At 48.8% G+C, this 22352-nt stretch overlaps 1 protein-coding gene across 1 annotated transcript in view; it reads left to right on the forward strand.

The window, feature by feature from the left end:
• Clcn6 (chloride voltage-gated channel 6) overlaps positions 1-22352 on the forward strand; it is a gene marked incomplete in the record, with an annotated part of 36179 nt that overhangs the window by 6692 nt on the left and 7135 nt on the right. Inside the window, 15 exon segments of the mRNA XM_008849928.2 lie at positions 337-402; positions 2827-2893; positions 6002-6108; positions 6857-6983; positions 9270-9337; positions 12069-12127; positions 13137-13269; positions 14485-14598; positions 14858-15024; positions 15551-15677; positions 18638-18764; positions 18979-19132; positions 19365-19524; positions 19610-19716; positions 20697-20883. Of these exon segments, the coding sequence (XP_008848150.1) occupies positions 337-402; positions 2827-2893; positions 6002-6108; positions 6857-6983; positions 9270-9337; positions 12069-12127; positions 13137-13269; positions 14485-14598; positions 14858-15024; positions 15551-15677; positions 18638-18764; positions 18979-19132; positions 19365-19524; positions 19610-19716; positions 20697-20883 (1770 nt within the window).

The following is a 22352-nucleotide window of genomic DNA, read 5'->3' on the forward strand; positions in this document are numbered from 1 at the left end:
TGATCCCTGAGACCCACATGGTGGAAGCAGAGAACTGACTCCCAAGGTTATCCTCTGACTTCCACACATAGGCCATGACACATATGCGCGCGCACGCACACACACACACACACACACACGCACACACACACACGCACACACACACACGCAGAGTCCCTAGACCATCCTCTTTCCAGACAGCGTGCCCCCCAGGTCCGTATGGGGCTGATGTTTCTCACTGTGAGGCACCTGAGATCCTGGCCCTCCTCCTTGCCATGTTTCCTGTTCCTGTGGAATTTAGCCCAGAGCTGCATTCCCCCTGTAACAAGTGGAATGGTTCTTTTCCCATGTGAACAGAAAGGGCGAAGGTACGAGGCGGTGAAGTGGATGGTGGTGTTTGCCATTGGAGTCTGCACTGGACTGGTGAGCAGGAGGACCTGGGGAGCTGGCAAGCCGGCGAGTGGAGATCAGGGAAAGCCTTGCCTGTTGAATCATTGTCTTGTCACTGTAACGTTTGCGTCGCTCTAGTTGTCGTTGTACAGCTGACACTGCCTTTTCTCATTATTATTTTTTTTTCAAATTAATAATGCTGACCTGGTTTTTCACAGGACTTTTCCTTTTGAAAACAAAAGTCATAGGACTCTGTACTCCCTAAGCACTCAAAGGCTTGGTCAGAGCTTATCTCTCACGATATGATTGTAGATCCTAACCCATAATCCATCCAATCAGTGAGCCTGGTGGTGGGTAACACAGCAGATGGAGTTCACTGGATATTGAGGTCATGTTGTGCTGCTCACTCGTTACCAGTTGTTTTAGAAGCAGAGAGGGAAGTCTGGTGCTTGGGGCAGAATGAACAGGGCTCCTGGGCCCAAGTTCACAGATGGATCACAGACAGGGAGAGCTGGAAACACCACTGAAGACTGGTGAAAAAAAAAAAAATCTCCTGGGACCATAGCTGCAGACGTAATGTTAGAAGCTGGAAAACTCAGCAGCCAGCCAGGGGACACGTGCCTAGTCTGATGTCTGTCACCTAGTGACAGGGTCAGGCTGGTTGCTGAGCAGCAGTCTGCTTGTTGCCTTTCTCCAGAGTTGGCCCCAATTCTTGGACTTACTCTTCACAGCATTCTGGGTAGTGTAAGTGTTCCAGATCACACAGCTCCTGGGGTCAGCCGTTTCCATTCACATGGCACCCATCCGATTCTTTATTATAAATTTACAAGGAACATTTTCTTTTTTTCGTCTTTTTGAGACAGGGTCTCCCTGTAGCTCTAGCTGGCCTAGATTCACTATGGACACCAGGCTGGCCTCAAACTCAAAGAGATCCACCTGCCTCTGCCTCCCAAGTGCTGGGATTAAAGGCGAGAGCGACACCACGCCTGGCCACAAGGAACATTTTCTAATGACACTAATGGTTTGGAAGGCTTGCTCACTAACATTCTGATGGGCACCGTTGGGGAGGAACTTGGTTTAATTAGTTCATAAACAAAAAACTCTATAAAAACAAAGGCGGAATCCAAGCATCTGTTTTGCTATGTGTTTCTGGTTGCAGATTTCCCTGTAATAAGCATTGCTAGTCTTTTTGCCAATGTTCCATCCTTTGACCTGCCAGTTTCCAGCACCCCTGGCAGTGCAGATGCTGGGAAGCGGCCCTCTTCTGTTGCAGTGGCCTCAGCCCTGGCTACTTCTCACTCTTTGATCTGTCTTCCTACCTCAGTGCTAAAGAGCCTACAGGCATTGGTTTGAAGGTAGGCTGCAGTTAAAGACAAGGGGCCTTGATCCTCACTCCCCAAAGTTAAAAGGCTTTTCCGGTCTCCCTTGCAGGTAGAACAGTGGAGCATAGACTGTTCCCTTTCCTTAGGTAGCTGCTGACTGATAGGGGAGTTCTCAGGCAAGATAATAACTTAGAAAATACAAAAGATTGAAGGGCTGGAGCGATGGCTTGGCAGTTACCAGTGTTTGCCGCTCTTCCAGAGGACTTGAGTTTGGTTCCCAGCACCCACCTCAGGCAACTCACAACTTATAACTCCAGTTCCAGGGGATCTGATGCCTTCTTCTGGACTCTTAAACACACACACACACACACACACATATAAAAAATCTTAGTAAGCCGGTTTGGTCATGCATCCCTTTAATCCCAGCACTCGAGAGGCAGAGGCAGGCATATCTCTGTGAGATCTAGGCCAGCCTTGTCTACATAGCCAGTTCCGGGCCAGCTGTAGGGAGACCCTGAATCAATAAACAAAAAATAAAAATAAATCTTAAAAAGGAAAGAGGCTAATAGAAATGCAGAAACCATGTACGCCTACATTAGTGTCCTCCAGAGTAGCACTCCAAGCTGAGTTCACCCAGCTGCCACCACTGAAGACATCTGGGTGTTCTTTCAGTCCACTTTTGAAAACTGTTGAGCGGTTCCCCCACGCAACTCAGCCTCTTTAACCACACCAGGATCTTCTGGTCTCCCATCTTTTTCTGCATCCCCCTCTTTCCTTTGCTCTGCTTCACTCCTCTGAGCTGTACCCCTTTTCCTCTTTGGAGGGGCCATGGGGCCAGGCTGGGGTAGGATCTCCTCCAAAGTCAGGGTGACTAGCAGAAAGTTCCTCCCATAGTGCTGGTCAGTGACCTGAGCAGCCAGGGAAGGAGGGGAAGTCTCAGTCTGTGCCTCACCTGCATGGAGGTCTGTAGCTGGGCCTCACCTGCATGGAGGTCTGTAGCTGGGCCTCACCTGCGTGGAGGTCTGTAGCTGGGTCTCACCTGCGTGGAGGTCTGTAGCTGGGCCTCACCTGCATGGAGGTCTGTAGCTGGGCCTCACCTGCATGGAGGTCTGTAGCTGGATGTTGCTTTTGGCAGGTGGGTCTTTTTGTGGACTTCTTTGTGCGACTCTTCACCCAACTCAAGTTTGGAGTGGTTCAATCATGTATCCTTTTCACAATTTCCAGTGTTCCTAGACTGGGGTTTCCAAGGCTCTTCTCTAGAAATGGGTTTAACAATAAACGTGATATTGGAAAGGCTGCTTTTTAGGCCTTCAGCCAGGGGACTTTAATTTATCACTGAAGGACAGAAAAGATGAATAGACAAGAGATGTTCGTGCCATGGTGGGATGCCACACACAGATGCCACAGAGACAGCTGTGCTCCCAGGGCAGGCTGTAAATTCCCACAGCACTGATCATGGAGCTCAGCACTGCTCTTTTACAGCAGTCAGAAAGAATAAAGAACCAGAAGTTGTAGAGAAGGTTTGAACAAGGTGGACTAGCCCTGCTAGATGTCAAGAGTCAATAAACTTTAAGACTGCCATTGAAAGCAGGTCCTCTTGGTGCAGGAATGCCCAGTTAGAGAAGCAGAAGCTGGTCCATGCATGCTGAAATGTGATGCTCACAGATAACCATTAGCCATCAGTGAGGAAGGAAGGGTTATTTCATAAAAGATGCTGAGCATTGGCTGTCCACATAGAAAGTTGTAAAATTAGATCCCTACTCAAAAAGCTAAATTCCAGATAGATTGAGGTAGTATTGTGTTTTGTATTTTTGTTTTGTTTTTGAGACAGGGTCTCATATAGTCCAGGCTGAACTCGTTACGTAGCAGAGGCTGACCTGAAACTCCTGATCTACCTGCTTCACCTTCCCAAGTTCTGGGCTTACAGGCCTGCCACCACACCTGGCTGTGGGTCAAGGATCTAAATGAGTAAAACAAACTTTAAGAGACCAAATGAAGGCTGGAGTGGGAGATAAGATTTTTAACTTAGCCAGGTGTGGTGATGCACGCCATTAGTCCTAGCACTCGGGAGGCAGAGGCAGGTGGATCTCTGTGAGTTCGAGGCCAGCCTGTTCTACATAGTAAGTTCAAGGCCAGCTAGGTACAAGGAGACCCTGTCTCAAAAAAAAAATAATAAGATTTTTAACTTAAAAAAATTAATTTATGGGCTGGGTGTGGTGGCAGCTCTTTAATCCCAGCACTTGGGAGGCAGAAGCAGATGGATCTCTGTGAGATCTTGGCTAATCTGGTCTATATAGTGAGTTCTAGGCCAGCTGGGGTTTCAGGGAAACCCTGTCTCAAAAAAATTTTTTTTACTTTATTATGTGTGTGAGTGTTTTGCCTGCACGTATGTAATTACGCCAATGTATATGTGCCCACAGAGGTCAAAAAAGGGTGCCAGATCCCCAGGAACTGGAATTACAGACAGTTGTTAACCACCATCTGCATGTTGGGATTTGAACCTGGGTCCTCTGCAAGAGCAACTGGTTCTTTTAACTGCTGAGTCATCTCTTTATCCTTATAAATAAGTTTTGAAAACTCTAAAAGGTGCAGGTTGTCAGAAGATATTAATCATAGTCCTTAATCTTGAAACCTGACCACATCAAAACAAACATTACACCTATAGAGACAAACAAGAAACCCCAAACCACAGCAAGAAAGTGCTACTGATGAAGTGAAAAGTCCACAGCTACGGTGTGTTATTCTGTGCATTTAAGAAACAAAGTTGGGCCTGGGGGTACTCAGCTATAATCTCAACTACTCAGGAGGCTGAGGTGGGAAGCTTGCAAATTAAGGTCTACATGGGTTACAGAGTAAGTTTTGGTCTAGTCTGGGCAACTTAGACATGCCCCCCCCCCAAATGAATAGTGAAACAGAACCGAGGAGGTAGGTCAGTGGTTAGAGTTGCACTTGCCCACCGTTTACAAGGTCCTATGTTCACTCCCCAGTACCCGAAAGAGAAAGAGAAAGGCACATAGTCCCCGAAAACCCAGAAAGAATGCCTGTATCTTAGCTCTGGTGCAAAACAGGAAGGCGTGCATTCCTCAGACTTAAACAAAGTCCTCTTCAGACCCTGACTTTAAATTGTTAGAGGCGACTTTTCTTTGACAGCTTTATCAGCAGAAAGCTGAATCACCAAACGAAGGAATGGAAAAATTACGATTCCTTCATATGGTATAATTTTATATGGAAGTTAAAATTGGTCACAGCTGTGTGTATCAACATGGCTAATTCTCAAGACATACACTGAAGAGGGAGGGAAAAAGACATTGTAGAACAGTACAGTGTAGAGCCACAAGGATACGAGAGAAATACTTAGGAAGAGGACACAGTGGTATCAGGCTAACAGCACCTCCCTGATTCGGGCTTTATTTTAAGTGGTATCTAACGTCCGGTATGGTGGCGCACACCTTTAATCCCAGTACTTGGGAGGAAGAGGCAGGGGAATCTCTGTGAGATACAGGCCAGCCTGGTCTACACAGTGAGTTCCAGGCCAGCTAGGGCTTCAGGGAGACCCTGTCTCAAAAAGACCAAAAAAAAAAAAAAAAGTAGACTTTTATTTTTTTTCTATTTATTTATTTTATGTGTATGAGTGTATTGCCTGCATGTAAGTGCACCTGTGTCATGCAGTGCCTTTGGAGGACAGACAAGGGTGTTGGATCCAGGAACTGGAGTTATAGATGGTTGTTAGCCACTGTGTGGGTGTTGGAATTTGAACTGGGGTCTTCTGCAAGAACAGCCAGTGCTCTTAACCACCGAGTCATCACTCCAGTCCCTTCCTAAAGTGTTTTTTAATGTAAATAAAAGTTACTTTTTTTTTTGGTCTTTTTTGAGACAGGGTCTCTCTGTAGTCCCAACTATCCTAGAACTCACTATGTAGACCAGGCTGGCCTTGAACTCACAGAGATCTGCCTGCCTCTGCCTCCCGAGTGTTGGGGTTAAAGGCATGTGCCACCACGCCCAGCCAAAAGTTACTTTTTAATGTAAATTTTAGTTACTTTTACACTTGGTAAAAGTGTAAAAGACCTGGAGCTTTCTTTGTAGACCTGACTAGTCTCAAACTCACAGAACCCCACCTGCCTGTGCTGGGCTCAAAAGCCTGGGCTACCATACCCAGCAGTCTTCGTCACAATTGCACATTTCAGTACTCAGAGCACAGGAAGATGTGCACCGAGCCGCCATCGCAACTTGGAAGGATGCAGCTGGGCCATTTCTAGGGGTGAGGGGGCCACATATGCCTGCAGGTCTTTTCCTTGACGCAGCTCCCTTAGCGGTGGAGGAGTGCAGTCAGAAAGGCTGCCTCGCCCTGTCCCTCCTTGAGCTCTTGGGTTTTAACTTGACCTTTGTCTTCCTGGCCAGCCTTCTTGTCCTGATAGAGGTAAGCTGTTTTGAAATTGGCTCTTTATCTGTGAGGTCTTGGAGTTCTTCACTTAGCTCTTTTTCCGCTTCATGTCAGAAAGCAGCTATGTGTAGCCAGTAGGTTTCTGCAGAAGGGCCCTCTAGTGGGGCTGGAGAGATAGTGCCACTGTTAGGAGCATTGGCTGCTCTTGGAGTGTACCAGGATTTGGTTCCCAGCACCCACCGGTGGTTAACAACCATCCATAACTCCAGTTCCAGGGAACCTGAAACCTTTTTCTGGCCTCAGTGGGCATTGCATGCATGTGGTGCACTTACATACATGCAGGCAGAATACTCACATAAAAATAAACTAAAAAGAAGTGCCTCTTGTTTACTTGGAGATTTTTCTGGAAGTAAAGCTTCCAGTCTCTGTAGGATTGAAGAGGAAGGTACAGGAAAAATGCTTCTTGCCTCTGCTGCATACTGGAATCAGCTGGGGAACTGTTCAAAAAATGTGTGTAGGTCAGAATCTAGGGAAGAGGGGCTGCGGTGCTGTGGAAAAGTTCCATGTGATGAGACCGTCCACACTCACCAAGAAGCTTGTTAAGCAGGTGCTCCTGTTGCCCTGAGACCTGCAGAGTCAGGTCAGGCTCAGATCCAGCCTCTGTGGTTAGACAAGTCCTCGGGGGAGGGGATGGAAGACAGTGGGTGTCCCTGTTTGGTTGTCTGGTTGAGGGTAGACCGAAGTGTGGATTTTGAATTTAGGAGTCTGCTTCCTCCCTCCTCAGCCAGTGGCAGCAGGTTCTGGGATCCCTGAGATCAAATGCTATCTGAATGGTGTGAAGGTACCAGGAATTGTCCGGCTCCGGACCCTGCTCTGCAAAGTTTTCGGGGTGCTCTTCAGTGTGGCTGGAGGTGAGGAATCTTTATATTCCTTTTTTTTTTTTTTTTTTTTTTTTGGTGAGATTTATTTTTTATTATATGTATGTATTTGCCTGCCTGTGGACATGTATGCATGAGTGCAGGTGCCTGAGGAGGCCAGAAGAGGGTGTTAGATCCCCTGGAACTGGAGTTAGAACTGGTTATGAGCCACTTGACATGTATGCTGGGAACTAAACTCAGGTCCTCTGCAAGAGTGGTCTGTGCTTTAACTGCTGAGCCATCTCTCCAGCCCGTCTTTTTACTCTTGCTTTCTTTCAAGTGTTCCAGGCTTCTGTGTGCACTGATTAGCTGTGGACTTAAGGCCCACTCCTAGGCAGATATCTGCATTTTTGTTTGTGTCAACTACTTTTCTCATCTATGTGTCAAAATACCTGACAGATAGCTGTGTTTGGCGCATGCCTTTAGTCCTAGCACTCTGAAGGCAGAGGCAGGTGGAGCTCTGTGAGATCTAGTCTACATCCAGGCTTGCTGGGTCTATAGGGAGACCCTATCTCTAAAAACCAAAAGACAGAAAACCTGACAGAAACAACTTAAGGGAGGAATGGTTTGTTTTGGCTCACCATTTCAGAGGGATTTCAGTCCATCATACCTGGAAAGGCAGGGACAGTTCATGGTGGTGGAGACTTCTGTGGGGTACCTGAAGCAAGAACCAGGGCTGGGCTATAACCCATAAAGACCAACCCCTAAGTTACCCACTTCTGCCTTCCAGTCTTCACCTCCTAAAGGCTCCATAGACTTCAAAACAAAGCCACATACTGGGGACTCAGTATGAACATGCACCTGTGGTGGACAGTTCAGATTCAAACCATAACGCTGTCCGTGGTTATTCACATGGTTTTGTTCCTTCTTTCCTTCCTTCCTTCCTTCCTTCCTTCCTTCCTTCCTTCCTTCCTTCCTTCCTTCCTTCCTTTCTTCCTTCCTTCCTTCCTAACTTCCTTCCTTCCTCTCCCCATCCCACTCTCCCTCCCTTTCAGTCCTCCCTTCCTTCCTTCCTTCCTTCCTTCCTTCCTTCCTTCCTTCCTTCCTTCCTTCCTTCCTTTCTTCATAGCTCAGGCCAGCCTTGAACTTGAGATCCTCCTGCCTCGGCCTCCCAAGTGCTGGCATTACAGGTGTGTGCCCCGTGCCCAGCTTGTCCAGGTTAGTGCATTGTCATTTAGGGATATCCAACGACACCATTCTGTTTCGAAGTAGAAAGACCATACAGTTGGTTTGTGGGGTTGACTCTGGCAAGTTAGCACACTTTTTGTATAAATAGCCATATGGTAAGTAATTTAGGTTTTGCAAACCAAGAGGGATAATCAGGAATATAGTGTAGGAACTTAAAGAACTATGTAAAATGTGTTCAATTGAGAATCCCAGCTCTTAGGAGTCTCAGGCAGGAGGATCACAGAGGTGGAAGCCAGCCTGGGCTACAGAGTTAGAACCTGTCTCAGAATAAAAAAGAAAAGAATGTAAACGTACCAGGCCCGATAGAGGCCTGTCATCTTAGCTTCTTGAAAAGTTGAGGCAGGAGGATTTCAGGTTCACGGCCTGCTTGGCAGTGAGTTTAAGGCAACCTTGGTAACTTAGAGAGACTGACTCAAAAACAACAAAAATTAATAAAACAAATAAAGGGCTGGGGGTATAGCTCAGTGGTAGAGTACGTGTCTAAGATACACAAGGCCCTGGGTTTGACCCCTGGCACCACAAATAAATAAATAAATAAACTCAAAATAAATAAATAAATAAATAAATAAATAATAAATAAATAAAGCCATTCTTAGTTCTCAGGCTGTACAAAAACAGGCTCTTAGCCCATAGGCTATGATTTCCTGACACTGGATTTTGAAAATAAGGAGTATTATCTCTTGTATGTAGTACAACTGTACGTGGACCTTGTTTAAAAGGAATTTTCTCTGTGTGTGTGTGCGTTTACACGAGTGTGTGTAAGTAAAAGCCTTCAGGAGTTGTGCACCTTTTGTTTTTTTGAGACAGGATATCTTATTAGCATGGAGCTTGCTGATTAGGCTAGCTGGCCAGCAAGCTCCAGGGAGCCTCCTGTCTCTAGTTCCCCAGCACTGGGATTACAAATGCATGCCATCATGCCTGTTTCTTATGTTGGTGCTGGGGATCAAACTCAATTCCTTATGTTTGTGCAGCAGCCAGGAAATCATGTGCTCACCTGTGTTTTGTAACAGTCAAAAGAAAGGTTTATGTAGTGAAGATACGAGGAGTCGGGGCCTGCTGCTGACTCTGCCCATTCTTTCTTACCATTCCCAGGGCTCTTTGTGGGGAAAGAAGGCCCCATGATCCACAGCGGTGCCGTGGTGGGAGCTGGCCTTCCACAGGTAAGGGTTGGTGGGCCAGGGCACCGTGTCCCTTGGAGTGGCCCCAGGGATTTGTCCCTCGGAATGGCTCTGAAGATGCGTCCCTTGGAGTGGCCCAGGAGATATGAACCTCGGAATGGCCCCGGGGATGTGTCCCTAAGAGTGGGCCTCCTGGATAGGCCCAGCAGCCTGCTTCTGGTTAGATTTAGGAAAATCCTTTGCAGTCTCCCTGATGTGATTTCAGAACCTGATGGCATTTGGACTTGGGATTGTAACTGAGTGTTCTGGTGCAGCAGAGCTCCTAACTGCTGCCTCAAAGTTTCCACAGTGCCCTCCTGAGTCCCAGGAGCAGAAGTAGATGTGGAGGAAAAACTGTGACAGACAAATGAAAGTCACTTGGTACCTGTGCAGCCTCTGCTGAGAACCTCCGCACAGGTGGCTGTGGTCATTCCACGCTGCCACATGAATCAGGCCCGGCTCTGCTCATCCCACATCACATGGTGCAGTGACAGTACTGGGGCAGCAAAACGCTGCCTGTGCGCCAGACCGTCCGTCCCAGCCCCTCCCTCCCTAACTATCTTCTTTCATTCAATGACCCAGGCAGAATCATTCTCTAAATAAAATTGCCATTAAGTTAATTTTTTCTATGCTCTTAAAAATCTCTCCACTTTGAAGGGAGTCCTCACATGTAACCCCAGTGAGACTTTACATGTTTGGTTTTTTTTTAGTACCTAATTAGTATTTTGATTCATGTACTTAAAAACTTTATTATTTTTACTTGATGTGTATGTGTGTATTGCCTGCATGTGTGGAAGTGCACCGTGTCATGCAATGACCAAGGAGGTCAGAAGAGGGCATCGGCTCCCCTGGTACTGGAGTTAGGACAGTTATTAGCTGCCATGTGGGTGCTGGGATTCAAACCTGAGTCTCCTGCAGGAACATTCAGTGGTTTTTGTTTTTTTGTTTGTTTGTTTTTTTTTTGTCTTTTTGAAACAGGGTCTCTCTGTAGCTCCAGCTGTCCTGGAACTTGCTATGTAGACCAGGCTGGCCTTGAACTCACAAAGATTGGTGCCTCTGCCTCCCAAGTGCTGGGATTAAAGACAGTCAGTGTTCTTAACTGATGAACCATATCTCAAGCCCCATCTTTTTTTCTTTTTTTCTTTTTTTAATTTATTTTTATTTATTTTTAATTTTTTTGGTCTTTTTGAGACAGGGTCTCCCTGTAGCCCCAGCTGGCCTGATACTCACTGTGTAGACCAGGCTGACCTTGAACTCATAGAGATCTGCTTGCCTCTGCCTTCCAAGTGCTGGGATTAAAGGCATGTGCCACCATGCCCAGCTTTATTTTTATGTGTATGAGTGCATTGCCTGCATGTGTGTAAGTGCACCTGTGTTCTGCAGTGCCCACAGAGGTAAGAAGAGGGTATCAGATCCCCTGGAACTGGAGTTACAGATGGTAGTTAGCTGCCATGTAGGTGCTGGGAACTGAACCTGGGTCCTCTGCAAGAGTAGTCAGTGCTCTTAACTGCTGAGCCATCTCTCCAGCCCCTTCTCTTTGTACCCAGTGAACTGGTTATCCTTACCCCTAAGCTTAGGTGAGGAGACTGAGGGGCTAGCTCAAGACTCCAAAGATCCCTTTTTTAAAAATTGTTTTGTTAGCGGGGCGTGGTAGCTCACACCTTTAATCCCAGCACTCGGGAGGCAGAGGCAGCTGGATCTCTATGAGTTCAAGGCCAGCCTGGTCTGCATAGCGAGTTCCAGGACAGTTGGGGCTACAGGGAGACCCTGTCTCAAAAAGATCAAAAAAAAAAAATTAAGTTTTGTTTGATTGATTGATTGGGATAGGATCTCCCTATGTATTCCAGGCTGGATCTTGAATTCAAGGTCCTCTTGTCTCAGCCTCCTTCCTACTTGCTAGGCCACCATAACCTGGCCAAAGCTCCCATTTTTAAGGGCATTTCCCAACTCCCAGGCTTTAGCTGAGACTTCTCTGCTCCTTGGGAACCATGACTTGTGGACCTTTACCTCTCCTATTCTGAGAAAGGGGTTTCCTGTGCACATGTGGTTGGGGCAGAAGAGAGATGGCTCTTTCCTCTGGGGCCCCATCTCTCATCTTTCTTGCTGTCTTTGTCCTCAAGTACCAGGTCTCCCAGAAACGAGCCATGAAGTGGGATGAGGCCAAGCATGGAATCTGGGGAGCCTATTGGCACACCCTGAAAGAGCCAGTGCCATCCTATGTGGGAGCTCTAGGTTCCTCCCAGTTCCTGTTCAGCTTTTTCCCTTCTTTCTGACTTGCTGACCATGCACAGTATACAGTTCCGAAGGACAAAGACATGTGGGGGCAGGAAAAAATAAGCTCCTCCCCTGGGAGGTAGCTTCCTTTTTCCAACTTGCTATTCTTGTCACTTCCTCCTCTTTTTTTTTTTTTTTAATGTGTAATGTTTTGCCTGTATGTAAGTGCACCCATGTCATGCAGTGCCCACAGAGACCAGAAGAGGGTGTTGGATCCCCTGGAACTGGAGTTATGGATGGTTGTTAGCTGCCATGTAGGGGCTGGGAACCAAACCTGGGTCCTCTTCCAGAGCAACCAGTGCTCTTAACTGCTGAGCCACCTCTCCAGGCCCCTGGATACTTCCTTCTTGCCGCACACTGGTGCAGCTGTGTGGATGTGTAGGGGCCTCCCCAGGGACTGTCAGTTTCTGTTGCTTCTGATCTCATGGGTTGTCCCTGACTTTGTTTTCTCCTGTTTTAGTTTCAGAGCATCTCCTTACGGAAGATCCAGTTTAACTTTCCCTATTTCCGAAGTGACAGGTACGGAAATGCCGGGAAACATGTGCTGGTAAACTGCTGTTCAGTCAGACTTGGTCCTTGCTCCAAACTGGCTTATCACTCTGCACTTAGGCTTCTTCTGACCCTGGCAGTCAGGAAAGGGAAGGGGCTTTGTGCTTCTCTTATGAGAATCAGAAGCAAAAGGACCAAGCTGGTGTCCTGACTGATTCCACTTATCATGAAGCCTAGAGCCGTCTCAGGCAATGAAGATGGTCAAAGATTGAAAACCCAGCCAGAGAAGGGCATATCATGAATGGGGTATTTGGGATGTACCTCCTCAGCTGCCTTTCTGGACTGGCAGCTGCCCTGCTTGGGAACTCCAGCCCTGGGGATTTGTGTTATGTCTGTATTCCCGTACGTTTCCGCTCACTGCTGTTCTGCCCCTGTCTGTTCTCAGTGATGCTGTTTTCTGTAGTGGGAACATGGCTCAGTAGCAACCACTGGAAATCCCCAGTCTGTCCTCTGAGCCATTCCATGTTCCCAGAGTGGTGCCCTGTCTGGTTAGGGAGCTCGTGGTCCCAGGTGGAAGAACTCCCACCCTGAGGGAACTGGATGTAGTGTGTGAGCTTTCCTCACTGCAACAAACCTAAGGTGGTCACCTGAAAAAGAGGAAAGGTTTATTGTCACTTCTAGTTCTGAAGGTTTCATTCTCCTTCATCTCATGGCCAGGAATAAAGAGAGGGGAAGATGGGCTGGGTCCCAGCATCCCCTCCCAGGGCACACCCCAGATGACCTGGCTTCCTCCCACTAGGCCCACCTCTTACAGGTCGCACCGTCTCCCAGTAGCCTCAGGGTGGGGACCCCAAAGATCCAGAGTCTAGCATGTGGGGAGTGTGTGACTCAGAGGCTGCTGTGACGGCCTTCCAGGGCTCTGCTCTCCTCTGATCCTGACCGTTCATATGAGGAAGTGAAGAGCTGGTTTTTCAGTGTGAAGGCTCTTTCTTGGATAAGCACACACATGCTTTCTTTCCTTCCCTCCTCTCTTTCTCAGAGACAAGCGGGACTTTGTGTCTGCGGGGGCAGCTGCTGGGGTTGCTGCAGCATTTGGGGCCCCAATTGGGGGTACCTTATTCAGTCTGGAGGAGGGCTCATCCTTCTGGAACCAAGGGCTCACATGGAAAGTGGTAAGGAGACTTGGTGGAAGCCACCTTTGAGACCTGCGCATCCAGAAGGCACCTGGATGTCTCTTGAGACATTTAACTGTCATTTACTGACTCAGAGCTTTGGCCATCATAACAGCCACAGCCTCCACACAGTGGGCCTTTGTGCTCGTGTGTCAGCAGGCCCTCCCCTCGAGAAGCACACCCAGCACCAAATCCTGCTGCTTTATGAACTGTCCACCATGAAAATGTACAAGTCGCTGCTGAGCTTGAACTCATCTCCCGCCCAGAGGCGCATCTGTTGTGTCCTCTTCTTGGGCACGGACCCATTCCGTGAGAGCGCTAAGTATCAGGCACTGAAGGAGGGCTGGACTGAGGCTGGCCCAGAGCCTGTTTCACTTGTTTTCCTGAGAGACATCCTCACAATGGCCATCAGACCCCTGCCCCAGCCCAGGCTCTGCAGGGCTCTAGTGATCAGTGGGTTTTTGCTGGCCTGGAACTTGCTGTGTTTATCAGAGTAGCCTCAAACTCACAGAGATCTGCCACCTCTGCCTCCTAAGTGCTGGTATTAAAGATGTGCAACCATGCCTGGTGGAGCAGTGGGTTTTAAAGAGGGACTCTTGGGCTGGAAAAATGGTTCAGCTGTTAAGATCACTGGCTGCTCTTGCAGAGGACCTGGGTTCAATTCCCAGCATCCATGTGACCGCTAACAACCATCTCTAACTCTGGTTCCGAGCGATCTGATGCCCTCCTCTGCCCTCCACAGGCATTGCATGACATGGATGAACTTACATACATGCAGACAAAACACTCATACAAATAAAATAAAAGATAATTTTTTTTTTTTAAAAAAAAGGGACTATCAGCCAGGCGTGGTGGTGCATGCCTTTAATCCCAGCACTTGGGAGGCAGAGGCAGACAGATCTCTCTGAGTTCAAGGCCAGCCTGGTCTACATGGTGAGTTCCAGGACAGCTGGGGCTACAGGGAGACCCTGTCTCAAAAAGACCAAAAAAAGAGAGAGAGACTGTCAGTCCATCAAGATGGCTAAGTGAGTAAATACACTTGCTAACTACCAGGCCTAACAGCCCGAGTTTGATTCCCTGGGACTCACATGGTGGAAGGAGAGAACTGACTTCCAAAAGTTGTTCTCTGATCTCCACTTGCACACTAAATAAATAGACTGTCGAGGAGAGGAGGACGTGTCACTAGTGTTACTGTTTTTGTCATCTTTCCCTTAGCTCTTCTGTTCCATGTCTGCCACCTTCACCCTCAACTTCTTCCGTTCTGGGATTCAGTTTGGAAGTTGGGGTTCCTTCCAGCTGCCTGGATTGCTGAACTTTGGCGAGTTTAAGGTATGTCTTATACTTCCTCCTAGGACTTCTGATTTGATCCGTAAAAGTTGTTCTTATGTAAAAGACCAAAAAGCAGTGACCAGCTGGGTCGGCAGCCTTGGCTCTCAGTCCTGTGCATGCCCACTCTGGGGAGCGGTGTGCCAGCTCAACCTGTACCTTTGCAGGGAAGACACCTGTGCTCTTGTTTCTGTCTTCTTTCTTTTCCTGGTCTCATGGCCACTCTGGTTTTTCTCTCTCCCTCCCTTCCCCCTTCTCTCAGTGCTCTGACTCTGATAAAAAATGTCACCTCTGGACAGCTATGGATTTGGGTTTCTTCGTCGTGATGGGGGTCATTGGGGGCCTCCTGGGAGCCACATTCAACTGTCTGAACAAGAGGCTTGCAAAGTACCGCATGCGCAACGTGCACCCGAAACCTAAGCTTGTCAGGTATCTGCAGTAAGCCCAGTGTGGGGGCTTTCTTCTCCTGACGGTCCTTGAACAAACTCTGCTTCCTACACCTGCTTTGGTTTCTCAACTGAGACTCAGCACTTTAACCAAGGCCATAAATCTGCCCTCCTCAGGCCCCAAGAGGCCGAGGCTGAGTTTATATCTGAGTGGCTGTGTGACCTATACCATCTTCTGACCTGCTGCTAGCACATGTGACAGAAGTTAGGTGGTCAGCAGGCCCTGCTGAGGTGCTGGCTGTCGTGATTCGCCCTTGCCATGGACTCAGTGAGGAAAGGCCATTCAGTTCCTGGAGGGAGATGATGTGGACGCAACAGCCCACATTGTTCCCTGCCATACTGCAGGCAGCTGGAAGCCAGCAAGTCAGGGAAGAGCTCTGTGCACATATGTGCTCTGAGCAGAGCTGGGCTTGCCCTGTGGAGAGGGGTGTTGGGGTAAGCAGGTGTGGTTGTGAGTTCTCAAGTCCAGGAGTCTGGATTGATTGTGACAGCTGTGCTCTGCTTCCTAGAGTCTTAGAGAGCCTTTTGGTGTCCCTGGTAACCACCGTGGTGGTGTTCGTGGCCTCAATGGTCTTAGGAGAATGCCGGCAGATGTCCTCTGCGAGTCAAATCAGTAATGGCTCATTCCAGCTCCAGGTAACCACAGCATGCGCCCTTTGTCCTCCATCCAGCAGTGCATGTATATAGAGCCATGGATATGTCAGGTTCCTTGATCCACAGCTCAGGCTCCTGAGAGGCAGGACTGTGCCGTGGGCTTTTTACTGAGAGGATGTGCACGGCTTCCCTGGCTTTTCCACTTTTATCAGTAATTCTGGCTGTTCGCTAGGAAACCAAACTTATCTGACACAGCTCAGTAGCTGACTGACTGTTCAGTACTTCTCCAAGGCTCGTTTACTCTTGAACCTCTTCAAGCCTCCAGGGACCCTCTAGCTCAGGACCACTTCACCCACCACCTCACCTTTGTGACCACAAGTCTCACTTGTAGGACAGCGGCACAGCGATGTCTGTATCAAAGAGATCACAGTCCTAACTCTTGCATCTGACTCTTGCTGGGTTAGGGTCATTGACTGGCACGTGTCCGTTTTGTACTTCTTCCTGCCCTTGGGGGTCAGTGCTGTTTCCTAGAGCCTTAAGGAGCAGGGCCCTTGAGTTGGGCATGAGAGTATGTTATACGCTGTGTGCTTTGGTCCGCTCTGCCATCCTAAGAGGCAGCTTATGGCCTGGTCTCCAGGCGGAGGCTAGTGTCTTCTCATTTTTCTGAGTTGGTACCGGAAGCCCCCAGAGCCCCTCTGGAGCTTGTCTGGAAGGGCTGCCTCTTCAGGCTCCCTAGGAAACAGTCTATGAAGCCCTAGGATGTTTTAAATGAGGAGTAGCCAGGGGCCACATCTGGCCCTTGAAACCACCTGTTTGTGTAACTCCCAGGCGAAGGATGTCCTTTCAAATGGCTGGGACAAAAGAAGGTGCCACAGAGACAGTGCGTGACTGGCAGAATCTAAAATATTTAGTCTCTGTGGAAGAAGTTTGCTAACCCCTAGTTGTTCCAAAAGTCAATTCAAGACCAAAGTTTTCAAAATACTCTGTTATAGAACATTAAGAATATCAAAACTAGGGGCTGGAGAGATGGCTCAGCGGTTAAGAACACTGACTGTTCTTGCGGAAGACCCGGGTTCAAATCCCAGCACCCACATGGTAGCTAACAATTGTCTGTAACTCCAGTTCCAGGGGATCCGACAGTCTCTTGTGTCCTCCTCGGACATTGCACAACATGGGTGCACTTACCTACGTGCAGGCAATACACTCATACACATAAAATAAAAATAAATAAAATATAAAAGAAAAATCAAAACTAAACCTTCTGTGCTCAAGTGGGTTAACCTGAAAAAAAACCCTAACACCAAAATTGTTGGTTATTGTAGGAAGAAATAACGTTCTTACTGCAGGGCTTCCTGCAATAACACTGCAATAGTCTGGTAATTGTTAGGAGGTTTGGCACCTTCACTGGGTCTCAGATCTTTCATAAGCACTTTACAGAGACGATCTCATTTATTCTTCCACGTTGGTGGCTGGTAATATCCCCACTTCACAGATGAGAAAACAGGCAGAGCAAGGTTTTGAGCAAGATCCCTCAGCTTGTTACATGTAGCACAAGGTGGGAAGGTATTATTCTATTTTTGTAGATAAGGAAAAGCCAAAGTTCCAAAGGGTTGCTGGAGAGTGACTTTGGAGTCTGTTCTCTGCTTAGCAGGTAGGTGCTCTGCAAGCATTTCAAGGCAGCTGACCACAGGACCTTTTCCAGAGAATCTTTGGGAGTGGTGTTCCTTCAGACATGGTGTGGGGCACTCTGCATGTGGTCAGTTACTAAGCCCTCACCTCAGCAGGTCCACTGCTGTGCCCCACTCTGCTTGGCCATGCTGGGTGTCTGCACACCTCCCTCCTCTGCCAGGCACAGCCAACGGGGTGCTGTGTGCATCCTAGTGCAGCCTGCCTCCTGCTGTATTGCCTCACCTGGTACACCTGGTAGGGTTATAGAAAACGCTCAGTGTTGTTGCAGTGGCATCTTTGTCACAGTGTCAGAGGAGGCTCCAGTGGATCCTTACCCTTTATCTCCATATTCATAGGGAAGCCTGACCCCTGCATACCGTCAGCTAGAAAGCCATGACTGTCACATTGCAGGTGACCTGCCCATACTCTCCAGTGAGTCAGGTGGCACCAGAATCTTGTCTGCTCGCACATGATGTCGAGAATGTGAAGGCTGGGTTGTGAGGAAAGAAACATTTTTCCCTCATTTGGCATTTCCCCAGTGGTCTGGGGGAAGAGATGACCTACAGTGTGATAACTGTCCGCAGGCCTCATGTTGGTGTCGGCTCCTTCTGCAGATAATCCAGAGCAAAAGATTTTTTTCATTTGGAACCAGAATTGGAGCTGTATGTCAGGTGACATCCTGGACTCTGTTCCCTAGGGTCCCGACAGCTCCCAGCCACTTGTCCCATGGTCTTGGGACTCACTCCAAACACTGGGCTGTATCACTTACAGAATCAGCACCAAGCAAGAAACAGAGCTGAGCTCATGGTGAACCCTAACGTGGTTGCTTATGCTCTAGTTATAAGTGTGGATGAGAGCTGGGGAGGTCGCTTAGCAGGTGATGTGCATACCACACAGGCATCAGGCCCCAGAACTCAGATAAAGCTGGACACAGTAGTGTGTCCGTAATCTCAGCGCTCCTACAGTGACGTGGGGGTGGAGACAGGAGAGCCCCGAAGCTTGCAGCCAGCAGCCTGGCACATGTAGCAGCAAAGGAGACCCTGTGTCAAACAAGGTGGAAGGTGAGGGCTGACATCGGAGTTGTCCTGTGATGTCCACACGCATACCATAGCAAGGGTGCATCCCACACACATACAGGCACACACATATGTACACACAGATATAAAATGGCTGAATCCTGAGTCAGCTGCCTTTGGGTGTTCATCTGTGTCTTCATAGTAGCCTACAGATGAGCTCTCCAGCCAGATGTTTGACCTCACTGGACACAGCACACTTGAAGACTTGGGTGCCCTGGCCAGGTGCTCATGTGTTGGCTTTTCAATCCCCCTCCTTAGATCACATCAGAAGATGTGAACTCAAGCATCAAGACATTCTTTTGTCCCAATGATACCTACAATGACATGGCCACACTCTTCTTCAACCCCCAGGAGTCTGCCATCCTCCAGCTCTTCCATCAGGACGGTGAGTGTCCATGTCACTGGGCACCCAGGGAGTGAGTGTCCACCCTACTCAGTGTTTCCTCCATAATGCCAACCCAGACTAAAGATTCAAGTTTCTGTCTCCAGTGTTGGACAGTGACCAGGTTAGGGGATAGAAGGACCTGGAAAGGCCCAGCACAATTTTCTGGGCCTCCACAAGCATCTGCTGGGGGGACTCAGGTCAGTTTTCCTTGCAGGGACTTTCAGCCCCGTCACCTTGGCCTTGTTCTTTGTCCTCTATTTCCTGCTGGCATGTTGGACTTACGGCATTTCTGTCCCAAGTGGCCTCTTTGTGCCATCTCTGCTGTGTGGAGCTGCTTTTGGACGCTTAGTTGCAAATGTCCTAAAAAGGTACAGTGTGGGAGGTTGTGTGGGTGTGCGCGCACATGCGCACCAGTGTGTGTACTGTAGATAGCCCCCACTGTGAGCGTGTGTGCACGCATGCATGAGTGTATGAACTGTAGATCTTCCTTACTGTGAGCACGTGTGCACAGCATGCATGCGTGTGAGCTGTAGATCCTCTCCACCATCCCCTGCCCCCACACCACTGTGAGTCTAACCTGGTTCTTGGTTTTTTCTTCAGCTACATTGGACTCGGTCACATCTATTCAGGGACCTTTGCCCTGATTGGTGCCGCAGCTTTCTTGGGTGGGGTCGTGCGGATGACCATCAGTCTCACAGTCATCCTGATTGAGTCCACCAATGAGATCACCTATGGGCTTCCCATTATGATCACCCTGATGGTGAGCTCTTCCCTTCCGGCCACTTGGAGGCTCAGGGCCTGGTTCATCCAAAGGCCTGTTTTCAGATCTCTGTGTTGTGTTTCAGGTGGCCAAGTGGACAGGGGACTTTTTCAATAAGGGCATTTATGACATCCATGTGGGACTGCGAGGTGTGCCACTCCTGGAATGGGAGACAGAGGTGGAAATGGACAAGTAAGACCCCAATTTCTTCGTGTCCCCACACTAAAATTTCTAAGCTCTGGGGCCTATGGAATGTTTGTATCAGGGTTGGAAATAGTAGCTCACACTGCTCAGGTTGGAAGAAGCAGGCACGTGTCCCTGGCATATTTGGGAACATTGAGCAGCTTGTGTCGTCTCAGAGCCTGGGGGCCAGGACAGGGACTAGGCAGCATGGTGGACCCAGGAGGAAAGAGTGCTCTGTGCTCGTTTGACTCCTTAGTGTCTGGCCAAGTAAGAAGTGAGAACCCAGTCAAGTTTTGCCTGTTCACCCTGAGGACACGCCGAGCCCTGGCAGTGACAGCAACCTACACTGCACCCATACCCAACCAAAAGTCCCACTGTCTCAACAGTGACCATCCTGGGTGTTATCTTTAAAGCCTCCTGATGGCCACAGAGTTTCAGGTGCCTATCTGCATATCAGGCAGGCCTTATAAGCTAATGGCAGGGCCAGCAGACTTCTGTAATGGGCCTGTCAGCTTTGCGAGCTGTCATAGCCCTGCAACTCCACTGACATGTCAGGAAAACAGCCACGGACAGTGTGTAGAGGAGTGGACAGGGCTGGGTTGGATCTGTGGGCTCTGGCTCGCCACCCCGATCTAAACAAGGACTCCAAGATTGAATTTTAACTTCCAGGCTCCTTACCAGTTAGTTGAGATGTGTATGCTGTGGAGTACCAAGGAACAGCTGGCCAAAACCTGGGAAAGCTGGTGACTTCATGCAGGGGACAGTGTCCCCCAGCATAATCGAGTGGGGAGCAGTGTACCAGACATGGGGAGCAGCATACGTGAAGGGTTCGGAAGTAGAGTGAATGCACTGGGTTCAAGGAGCCACCAGGGATGATTCAGATGAGTGGCCTCGGTGGTCCTGGCAGTGATAAAGACCAGAGTTGCCCCAGCACAGCTTGTTCCTGGGGACCTCAGACTCATTGAGGCTGCTTGGTTCCTCTTTTGTAGGCTGAGAGCCAGTGACATTATGGAGCCCAACCTGACCTATGTCTACCCGCACACCCGCATCCAGTCTCTGGTGAGCATCCTGCGTACCACCGTCCACCATGCCTTCCCAGTTGTCACAGAGAACCGGGGCAATGAGAAGGAGTTCATGAAGGGTAACCAGCTCATCAGCAACAATATCAAGTTCAAGGTAAGGGAAGTGGTTGTTAAAGGAAGCCAGTGAGAAAAGACCAGTGGCCTTGACGTTCATGCTATGTTGTGCTGCCACACCCCCAGCTGGGATTATATCGATCACCGTAGGGAAAATCTGCACCACCCCCTGTGAGTGGGTTTCCCAGAGGATGGGCCTTTTCATAAGATGCATGCTCACCCAGTGGCGGGAAGCAGGAGTGTGGACCTAAAAGTCAGCAGACTTAATTTATTATTTACCAAGTGCAAGCATCAGAGAGGGCTCTGCAGTGGCCAGCGCAAATGGACTCTGGCCTACGTAAGAAAGAAACAGGGTTGGAGGGATGGCTCAGCGGTTAAGAGCACTGGCTGCTCTTGAAGAGGACCTGGGTTCAGTTCCCAGCACCCACATGGCGGTCCATAACACCAGTTCCAGGGGAATCTGACACCCTCTTCTGACCTCCACAAGCACCAGGCATGAATATGGTAAACTTAAATACATGTAGGCAAAATATAAAATATTTTTTAAAAAAGGAAGCTGGGCATGGTGGCACACTAATCTCAGCACTCAGGAGGCAGAGGCAAGAGAATCTGTGAGATCAAGGCCAGCCTGGTTTACATAGTTCGAGGGCAGCTGAGGTTACAGGGAGACTCTGTCTCAAAAAGACCAAAAAGAAAAAGGAAGAGAGAAAGAGGAAGAAAGAAGCAGGAGACTCAGGCAGAAGGACAGTGAGTCCAGGCTAGCCAGGGAGGCTCTGTCTCAAAAAGACCAAAAAGAAAGAGAGAGAGAGAAAGGAAGAGAGAAAGAGAAAGAAAGAAGCAGGAGACTCAGGAGGACACTGTGAGCCCAGGCTAGCCAGGGATAAAACCCTGTCTGAATAAACCGAAGGTAAAAGGAATAATGACATTGGTAGAAGCTTCAGGCATGACAGGACAGCTGCAGAACTGGGCTGTGAGCTCCAGGGATACAGTTGCTGCCCTCTGGGTCCCGAGAGCAATGGGCACTGCCTGCTTTCTGTCCTTGGTAGCTCCCAACTCACAGTCTAGGGAGAGTGAGCCCTTCTCGCCCAGGCCCTGGGTCCACCTCTTGGCTTTGGTGGCTTTGGGGAAGGGCAGACACATTTGATAGTCCCTCCATGACAGAATTTAAGAGAAGGGTTGTTCCCTCTGCAGAATTGAGGTGTGCCTCCCCAAAAGGAGTAAGGATCTTGGGCCAGCAGAACCATGAGGCCAGGTCTGTTAGATAATTGCAAATCACTGTGGCAAAGTACATGGCAGAACAGCTTAGAGGAGGATACCATAGTGGTCGAGCACATGCCTAGGATGTGTGAGGCCACAGGCTCAGGGTCAGTCACTAGTACCACAAAAGAAAAAGGAATGCTCTTGGAAAAACTACCAGCTTTGTAGCCAAGTCCAAGGACTCAGACAGGCCTCACCTCCAAGTGCTTGCAGGGCTCTGTTGGTGCTTTCCCTCACACCTGCCAGTCCGTC

The sequence above is a fragment of the Nannospalax galili genome, unplaced genomic scaffold (assembly GCF_000622305.1).
Source record: "Nannospalax galili isolate Female #2095 unplaced genomic scaffold, S.galili_v1.0 scaffold1225, whole genome shotgun sequence".
Classification (NCBI taxonomy): domain Eukaryota; kingdom Metazoa; phylum Chordata; class Mammalia; order Rodentia; family Spalacidae; genus Nannospalax; species Nannospalax galili.